General features: G+C 43.3%; 1 protein-coding gene across 1 annotated transcript; it reads left to right on the top strand.

Annotated features, from left to right (window-relative positions):
* Window positions 1-413: 413 nt before the first annotated feature.
* Window positions 414-9,765, top strand: LOC110499327 (BTB/POZ domain-containing protein kctd15). The gene is made up of 5 exons (XM_021576411.2): window positions 414-1,040; window positions 2,617-2,792; window positions 4,195-4,339; window positions 7,683-7,985; window positions 8,967-9,765. The coding sequence occupies exons 1-5, from the start codon at window positions 1,014-1,016 to the stop codon at window positions 9,129-9,131; spliced, it is 816 nt and encodes a 271-aa protein (XP_021432086.1). The 5' UTR covers window positions 414-1,013; the 3' UTR covers window positions 9,132-9,765.
* Window positions 9,766-10,091: the final 326 nt, after the last annotated feature.

Raw genomic sequence — 10,091 nt, 5'->3', positions numbered from 1 at the left:
ATAGTTAGACAAGCTAGTTACTCTAATTTGATTGAGAGCCTGAAATGGCTTCTTGGTAAATAGTAATTAAGTTGGGAACCTATGTGGGCTAAAGCCAACTTCCTAAAATTGATAGGTGACTAGTAGTATTACAGAGAAACAAACACATCTTATATATTTATATGTGTGTGTATATATATGTGTTTTCATGTGTGTGTGTGTGTGTGTGTAACAGTATAATTTTAGACCGTCCCCTCGCCCATACCCGGGCGCGGGGTATATATATATATATATATATATATATATATATATGTGTGTATATGTGTATATGTGTATATATATATATATAATTATTATTTTATTAATTTTTAAACAGGACAAATTTGAGGGGGCACGTGCCCCATTACCCCCTATGGGCATGACACCTCTGATTGGGGCCAGAGAAGAGAATACTACAGGACAGAGAAGATCTGCGCGACGTATCTGAGCGGAACCTATCATTTTATAGTTTAATTGATATTGACCGTAGCCTCCTTTAGTAGACATTGTATCAACAAGTTACATTTATGTTTTTTTAATACACACTGCCAGTTATTAACACTGGTAAATCCGTTGAGTGAATTATGACACTAATCTGATACGGAGCAAGATTGAACCGAACACCGTTACCCGTGCAGCAGACCAGACCGCTCTCCGTTGGAAATAAACCACGATATATTTGGTAAAATCTTAAAATCAAATAGACATGTGAAATAAGAAACAGGGGATCTCATTTTCATCTTGAAACGAGTTGAGACGATAGATAAAAAGCTGCTCTATTGTAAACTAATCCTTGCCCTTCGGGCGTTTGAATAGCCCAGGGCAAGAATTCTACTAGCCCTCCTTTTATTTAGAGACGGACTGGCTTTCTTCTCATAAAACTCAACGGATTCATCATATCAGAAAAAGCAAGGCTCGGACAAAGACGGATATAAAGCAAACGACGACACAACTGACATAAACAGAGATAAAATCGGAAGGGAGAAGAGATTCCTATGTCTTCTGTATCCGTGTCCTCCCAGGTAAGGACGCAATATGTTTCATTTGTAGTTTTATTTGGTGGAGAACATGTAGTCTGTCTGACACTACAGTAGAATCTTAAAGACACAGCTACTCTATAAAATCATTGCGTTGGTGAATATTTTCCGTGATTAAACCACAACGTTTTCAAACGTTTGGACTCCACACACCAAGAAAAGTGAACCGGCGGTAGCCCTATTTGGATACCAGTGGATTGTGACTAATTTGTTATATTTTACCGAAATGCAGGAGAACGCAAACTTCAGTTACTGATATAATCCCCAATTACATCCTAAAATTGTTATTCCTAGTTTATTGCCGTGCTGTCAGAAGAGAGAGGGTTTGGGGGAATAGGCTAGAGTATATCAAGCCCAAACTTGCTTTTAGAACGTTATTATAGGCTATTCGTTTATCTTTCTATTCAATACATGTGTTCTTGATTGAATTCATGTGTGAAATAATATGGATACAGTAAGGAATATTACATCTCAGAATATGGGGAAAATATGGGTGAAATGTATGTAGTTTCCTTTTGGTTTTATAACATGAAATGTTTTTCTTTTTAAATCGATTTCTTATAATACTGGTTTCTGGCTAAGCAGAGGAGATAACACCCTGGAAATGAGGACTCAGTATGTTCTGCTCAGCAGCCCCAGGCATCTTGCCCCTGGCAAAACACTGAATGAAGTCCACCTCCTGTTCACCTTTATGGTTCAAAGAACCTCTGTACAATGGAGAGACTTGGTGGGGGGATGGTTGTTTCAATTTGTCCAGAAGCTGCACTTTGCCCAGTGCCCTGGGGTCTTGAATGTCCTCTGTTCCCTCAATGTGGGAAACTTCAACTACTGTCTGCAGCCCATGAATATTGTATTCATGTTAATTGGGGAACGTTCATGCTTATTGTATCTCTGAAACAGTTTGATTGGCTGCTAGCCCTACTATAGTCTAAACTAGTGTACAGTCTTGCACCTCATTTGCTACTACTTCATGTCATTACTTCATCAGTCGCCCAACTTTAAAGGTCCAATGCAGCCGTTTTTATCTTAATATCAAAGCATTTCTAGGTAACGATGAGGTACCTTACTGCGATTGTTTTAAATTAAAATGGTAAAGATAGAAACAAAAATAGCTTCTTAGCAAAGAGCAATTTCTCAAGCAATAGTTTTACTAGGACTGTCTGGGAGTGGTCTGAGTGGGGAGGGGAAAACTGAAAACTAGCTGTTATTGGCAGAGAGGTTTGGAACGGTCTTTCTTATTGGTCTATTAACTAATTTACTGCATGGTGTTGTCACCAGCCAGGACAAAACTCCATCCCACTAAAACAGGCTGGAATTTTAAGCAGTATTTTCAAGCAGCTCTTACACTAAAAGGGCATTAGCATCATTTTCACAATTTAACAGTATTATTTCAACCTCATCAGGTGGAAATATATATAAAACACAGTCAAATCATGTTTTTGACTGCACTGGGCCTTTAATGAAAATGAGACATCTCACTATTTTTCACTTTACTACTCTCAGGGCAGATACAGTACACACTTCTAATACAAAGACTATCTGTTTCCATGTGTTGCTATAGGAGGGAAGGAGTATGTCCAGGATGTCTATGAGTCGTTCTCCAGTTTCTCCAATGAATGCCCAGGGCATCCCATCACCTGCCCAGCTGACTAAAGCCAATGCCCCGGTCCACATTGATGTGGGAGGACACATGTACACCAGCAGCCTGGGGACTCTCACTAAATACCCAGAGTCTAGGTAAGGCCATTACAGGATGCATCTGGCACCGCCAGGCTCTCACTAAATACCCAGAGTCTAGGTAAGGCCATTACAGGATGCAGCTGGCACCGCCAGGCTCTCACTCAATACCCAGAGTCTAGGTAAGGCAATTAAACTGCCTTAATTTTGCTGGACCCCAGGAAGAGTATCTGCTGCTTTGGCAGCTAATGGGGGATCCATAATAAACCCCAGGAAGAGTAGCTGCTGCTTTGGCAGCCTAAGGGCATCCATAATAAACCCCAAGAAGAGTAGCTGCTGCTTTGGCAGCTAATGGGGATCCATAATAAACCCCAGGAAGAGTAGCTGCTGCTTTGGCAGCTAATGGGGATCCATAATAAACCCCAGGAAGAGTAGCTGCTGCCTTGGCAGCTAATGGGGATCCATAATAAACCCCAGGAAGAGTATCTGCTGCTTTGGCAACAGCTAATGGGGATCCATAATAAACCCCAGGAAGAGTAGCTGCTGCTTTGGCAGCTAATGGGGATCCATAATAAACCCCAGGAAGAGTAGCTGCTGCTTTGGCAGCTAATGGGGATCCATAATAAACCCCAGGAAGAGTAGCTGCTGCTTTGGCAGCTAATGGGGATCCATAATAAACCCCAGGAAGAGTATCTGCTGCTTTGGCAGCTAATGGGGATCCATAATAAACCCCAGGAAGAGTAGCTGCTGCTTTGGCAGCTAATGGGGATCCATAATAAATACAAATACAAATACGGGATGCAAATGGCACCATATTTTTTCATGAGAAATAACATATTATTGAACGATACAACAAGTTCATAGACAGCTTCATACTGACACTGCATTATGACTGATACATTACTAGAATACTTATAGAAATCCACACAACATCATGTTGAAACAATAACTTTGGTATCCATGATAATTTTTGAGAGATCTTGCAAAAAAGAGAGAGAAAATGCTGGAGAGAAAATAAAGGGTAGATTTGAATTGCTTTTTGGAGGACAAAGAAAGAGTGGAGAAGGCAGAGAGAGAGAAGGCTGAGCAGCCTGGAGCTGTGAGGTGACACTCCTGCTGGAAGAGTAGAGGACCACCTCAGGCAGAGAGGAGAGAAGTAGAAAGATGAGTAACTGGGCTTATAGAAATCAGTTGGCATCGATTTCTGGAGTGGGAGAGGGAGAGAGAGAGGACAAATGTAAATAACCCATTATGAGTATGTGATTTAGAAGTTGTAGTAAACCCTTAGTATTTTCTATACTAGAATAAACAACATGCAGTTGTAGCCCACTTCCTGCCTACAATGTAAATAATGATCAAACACTAGAAACAAGTTTTACGGTTCTCTAAACATACTTCAAGTACTACTTGATTCAAAGTATGAATTTAGAGCTCTCAACCATTGACTTTTTCTGTTCTCCAGAATCAGTCGTCTGTTTAATGGAACAGAGCCCATTGTACTGGACAGTTTGAAGCAGCACTACTTCATCGACAGGGATGGAGACATATTCAGATACATTCTCAGCTTCCTCAGGACCTGCAAACTACTGCTCCCAGAGGACTTCAAGGTACAGTACACACTACAGGACAGCTCTCTTCCAGCTCACATCTCAAAGAGTTACAAAATACATGACACTATGTACTGTATGTCTAACAAAGGTGGTTTGGTTGAACTATGCTCGCGTAATAAGGTAACTTGCAATAGCCATGAAGACTTGTTATTTCTTTGAGCTAATGACTAGGCTGTTGTTCAGCGGGCTAACACAGTCTCTGAACCAGAGGCACCTCATTTCCACACATACAAACAATTACAAACATAGAATCTCTCACAGAGATTTCAGGATGGTTAGGCAAATGCAAACATGACTGTAAAGTCATACAATTATCCTGCTGTGCCCAGAAACACATCTTTATCTTCATTCTATCACTGTGTACCTCTATAAGCGCTCAGTGTGTGTAAACTCTGTAGCTTTCTGACACTTTAATCAGGTCTCCATTTCGCCCTGGGCCCCTACAGGGGTCGATTCTGCATGGCTGGAAGCAGGGACACTGTGTATTTTGCTAAATTGATGTGTGTGTGTGTGTGTGTGTGTGCGTGCGTGCGTGCTTGCGTGTGTACACGCGCGCAAGAGTGCTTACATATGTGTGTGTGGTTGTGTATCTGGCATCTCACTCATCTCTCTCTCTCTCTGTAGTTAGTGTAGCTGTGTTATTCTGTGCTTTGCCCAGGATGACTAAAGTGCCCTGCAGATAGAGCCTTCTTTTATAAAACACATCTATCCCTCGCTTCAAGCCTACGAACGGAGGGGAGCTAAGGAGGCAGGCTTTGATACAGAGAGGAGCCTGAGGGGGTAGCAGCTCTGTGTATGGCTGATGTCAGAAGCAGTTTGGAGCAAATGTAGAGAGAAAAATAAGCAGCTCTCTCTTTATCTCTCACGCAGTAGTTATGAACAGAAGTGTGTGTGTGTGTGTGTGTGTGTGTGTGTGTGTGTGTGTGTGTGTGTGTGTGTGTGTGTGTGTGTGTGTGTGTGTGTGTGTGTGTGTGTGTGTGTGTGTGTGTGTGTGTGTGTGTGTGTGTGTGTGTGTGTGTCAAATCAAATGTGATGAGTCAAAAGAGATTAGTGCAAAAAGGGTCAATGCAGATAGTCCGGGTAGCTATTGGTTAACAATTTAACTAACTATTTAGCAGTCTTATGGCTGGGGGGGTAGAAGCTGTTCAGGGTCCTGTTGGTTCCAGACTTGGTGCATCGGTACCGCTTGCCATGCGTGTGTGCGTGTGTGCTGCAATAGTATCATAATATTGAGCATGCAAGGGGAAAAGACAGGGGGGGTGAGATGTACAGTTATGTTTTCTGTGTGGAGATAAACATTTGGTATAAATGAATCCATCACATACATTCAACAGAAGGAAATACGTATGTACTTTAAATCAAATCAAATTTTATTTGTCACATACACATGGTTAGCAGATGTTAATGCGAGTGTAGCGAAATGCTTGTGCTTCTAGTTCCGACCGTGCAGTAATACCTAACAAGTAATCTTACCTAACAATTTCACAAAAACTACCTTATACACACAAGTGTAAAGGAATGAATAAGAATATGTACATAAAAATATATGAATGAGTGATGGCATAGGCAAGATGCAGTAGATGGTATAGAGTACAGTATACACATATGAGATGAGTAATGTATGGTATGTAAACATTATATAAAGTGGCATTGTTTAAAGTGGCTAGTGATACATTTAATACATAAATTCTTCCATTATTAAAGTGGCTAGAGTTGAGTCAGTATGTTGGCAGCAGCCACTCAATGTTAGTGATGGCTGTTTAACAGTCTGATGGCCTTGAAATAGAAGCTGTTTTTCAGTCTCTCGGTCCCCGCTTTGATGCACCTGTACTGACCTCGCCTTCTGGATGATAGCGGGGTGAACAGGTAGTGGTTCGGGTGGTTGTTGTCCTTGATGACCTTTTTGCCCCAGTGATGCGTTGTGCAGACCTCACTACCCTCTGGAGAGCCTTACGGTTGTGGGTGGAGTTTGTGAGTGTTTTTGGTGACAAGCTGAATTGAGGTTGAAGAGGCGTTGCTGCGCCTTCTTCACCATGCTGTCTGTGTGGTTGGACCATTTCAGTTTGTCCGTGATGTGTACGCCGAGGAACTTAAAACTTTCCACCCGCTCCACTACTGTCCCGTCGATGTGGAAAGGAGGCTGCTCCCTCTGCTGTTTCCTGAAGTCCACGATCATTTCCTTTGTTTTGTTGACATTGAGTGTGAGGTTATTTTCCTGACACCACACTCCGATGGCCCTCACCTCCTCCCTGTAGGCCGTCTCGTCGTTGTTGGTAATCAAGCCTAGCACTGTAGTGTCGTCTGCAAACTTGATGATTGAGTTGGAGGCGTGCATGGCCACGCAGTCGTGGGTGAACAGGGAGTACAGGAGAGGGCTGAGAACGCACCCTTGTGGGGCCCCAGTGTTGAGGATCAGCGGGTTGGGGATGTTGTTACCTACCCTCACCACCTGGGGGCGGCCCGTCAGGAAGTCCAGGGTCCAGTTGCACAGGGCGGGTCGAGACCCAGGGTCTTGAGCTTAATGATGAGTTTGGAGGGTACTATGGTGTTAAATGCTGAGCTGTAATCGATGAACAGCATTCTTACATAGGTATTCCTCTTGTCCAGATGGGTTAGGGCAGTGTGATTGCGATTGCGTCGTCTGTGGACCGATTGGGCAAATTGGAGTGGGTCTAGGGTGTCAGGTATGGTGGAGGTGATATGGTCCTTGACTAGTCTCTCAAAGCACTTCATGATGATGGAAGTGAGTGCTACGGGGTGGTAGTCATTTAGCTCAGTTACCTTAGCTTTCTTGGGAACAGGAACAATGGTGGCCATCATGAAGCATGTGGGAACAGCAGACTGGGATAAGGATGGATTGAATATGTCTGTAAACACACCAGCCAGCAGGTCTGCGCATGCTCTGAGGACGCGGATGTGTGAGTTGAAATTGTGTTTTGCCGTCTTCAGGTTCTCTTCAAGTAAAGTGTTACTGATATGTTTAATACTTTGAATGCACTACATATTACAATAGTGCCCAACACCTCTGGGTATCCTGAAATTCAAACCCTGTGTGTGTATTATCGTTAAATTAGCTTTGATTCCAGGCAGTCTATTAGTTAAATCCTTTGTTGTTATCAAGTTAAACACGTTTATCTATCCGGACTATGACAAAGCAGTTGGCTGACAAATAACCACATCTAGCAGACATCCAGGCTGTGCCCATGCCAGTTGGTTAATGAACATTAGTGTGTGTGTTTGTCGGTGCGTCTATGCTTTCTTGCGCATGTGTGCACGTGTGTGTTGTGTGTACAGTATGTATCCTTGCTTCAACTGTATGTGTTTGTTTCTACTATGGCAGGACTTCCCCCAGCTATACGAGGAGGCTCGCTACTACCAGCTGACACCCATGGTCCGCGAGCTGGAGCGCTGGCTGACAGAGCGGGAGGGCCAGAAGAGCCGGCCTTGCGAGTGCCTGGTGGTCCGAGTGACCCCCGACCTGGGTGAGAGAATTGCCCTCAGCGGGGAGAAGGTGCTCATTGAGGAGATCTTCCCCGAGACCGGAGACGTCATGTGTAACTCGGTGAACGCCGGCTGGAACCAGGACCCCACACATGTTATCCGTTTTCCGCTCAACGGCTACTGCAGGCTCAACTCAGTTCAGGTATGGGCGGTAATGTAGTTCCATAGGTCAGCGCTGTCAACTCTGTTATGATGTGGTTCCTTCCAGGTCAACTCTGTTATGATGTGGTTCCTTCCAGGTCAACTCTGTTATGTGGTTCCTTCCAGGTCAACTCTGTTATGTGGTTCCTTCCAGGTCAACTCTGTTATGTGGTGTCTTTCAGGTCAACTCTGTTATGATGTGGTTCCTTCCAGGTCAACTCTGTTATGTTGTGGTTCCTTCCAGGTCAACTCTGTTATGATGTGGTTCCTCCCAGGTCAACTCTGTTATGTGGTGTCTTTCAGGTCAACTCTGTTATGATGTGGTTCCTTCCAGGTCAACTCTGTTATGTGGTTCCTTCCAGGTCAACTCTGTTATGTTACACTGCAGAGCAGATCAGGTCATCCAGTAATGCTGAAGACTCAAATTAATCTCAGTAACATGGCAGAGAGACTCACTCCAGTCACTTTGCAGAACCAGTTCTAAACTCAAAGCTTATCTTTGAGTGCTGTCGGCTGAACTAAGTTCAGGTGCTGTGTAGTTCTAGGTCAAATCCGTCATACGTATAAGGAAGAGGGTATAACAAACAATAGCATACTCCGCACCATAACTGTGCAGCCTGAGATCCTCTGGCAGGGCACTGTTGACCATTCCAAAGTCTAGGTTGAAAATGAAAGGAGACCAGGCATTTGCAATTAGGGCCCCTGAACTTTGGAATGGTCTTCCAGAGGAGATCAGGCTTATAGATTCAGTGCCTGTTTTTAAATCCCTATTCAAGACACACGTTTATAAAGATACTTGTAATGTATGATTGCAATGATTTGAATTGTCCTTCCTCCTGTATTTGTTTCTTGGTTTGTACTTTTATTTTATGCAGTGAACCCTCTTGTTACCTGTATTGAAAGTGCTATACAAATAGTTTGGATGAACTAATGTCAAATGTCTAAAGCTCCTGTCTGTCTGTCTGTCCTGTGCTCCCTGTAGGTTCTGGAGAGGTTGTTCCAGAAGGGCTTCAGCATGAGGGCGTCGTGTGGTGGCGGAGTTGACTCCTCCCAGTTCAGCGAGTACGTCTTGTGTCGCGAGCTCCACAGGGGTCAGTCCATCGGCACCACCACCACTATCCGGATCAAACAGGAGCCTCTGGACTAGGTCAGGAGGAACAGAGGGGCCCTTGAGATAAGATGTTCAACAACCCCGGTGCTCATCTCCAGGTCCTATCTACACAAAACACTGAAGGAGGACTCTTTATGCTTGGGAATATCATGTGCCAATGGCAATGTTTATTGGGCAAGCGAGATGTGAGAAGGTTGTGATTCTATTGAGACTCAAATAGTCTATGGAACTCTTTCTGCTGCGGTCAGGCACCTCTGGACTATTGACAACTAGCAGGAACAAGGAAATAGCTCCAGTAATATGGTGCTCAGGTCCAGCTTAGGTTTCACTGGGGACTCCTGTTCAAGCCTAAGGATGGGTCTACTGGTATGCCAGATGACCTCCAGTTCAGAGACATTGTCTGCGTTTATACTGGCAGCCCAATTCTGATATTTGCCCAATTATTGAAAAAGATTCGATCTGATTGGTCAAAAGACCAATAAATGTCAAAAGATCAGAATTGAGCTGCCTGTGTAAACACAGTCAAAAATGGCCATGTCCTGCTCTGCCACAGGAAGAACATGGCTCTGTGTGTTTGCTGCATTTCTTGACAACTTCCTACACTGTTCAATCTGAATAGGTCATATACTGTATGTGTAGGTATTTGTACAATTAAATGTTAAATGGACAATATGGGGTCTTTTTTTAAATAGAACTTTCATGATAAATATATTAGTGAAAAATTTGATTTTGTATGTGACAATATAGCGATGAAGTGCACATAATTAAGATTTTTTATAACTGCAATTTCAATTGATATTTAGGATGTGTTTGCTTACGGTAAGTCAACATTTTCCAGTTGTAAAGTCGTATTGACAAAAAGATAACGGTCTCTGACTGCTGTTCATTTTGTATAAGACCGTAATCTCTAGTGGACAGACAAATAGCTGGGACATTTTGGTTCTGTGTTGCCGGGATCAATAAAACCACAATAAGCCAAACTCAACCTGGCACACA

This window comes from Oncorhynchus mykiss, chromosome 2 (assembly GCF_013265735.2).
Source record: "Oncorhynchus mykiss isolate Arlee chromosome 2, USDA_OmykA_1.1, whole genome shotgun sequence".
In the NCBI taxonomy this organism is placed as follows: Eukaryota; Metazoa; Chordata; class Actinopteri; order Salmoniformes; family Salmonidae; genus Oncorhynchus; species Oncorhynchus mykiss.
Note: the sequence above shows the minus strand (reverse complement) of the source record. Positions and strands in the feature narration are given on the sequence as shown.

Excerpts from the sequence above, each read along its gene's own strand:
- LOC110499327 (XM_021576411.2), top strand. The coding sequence starts at position 1,014 with ATGTCTTCTGTATCCGTGTCCTCCCAG. Across the intron at positions 2,793-4,194 it reads ACTAAATACCCAGAGTCTAG|AATCAGTCGTCTGTTTAATG; the intron begins GTAAGGCCATTA and ends TCTGTTCTCCAG. Across the intron at positions 4,340-7,682 it reads TGCTCCCAGAGGACTTCAAG|GACTTCCCCCAGCTATACGA; the intron begins GTACAGTACACA and ends CTACTATGGCAG.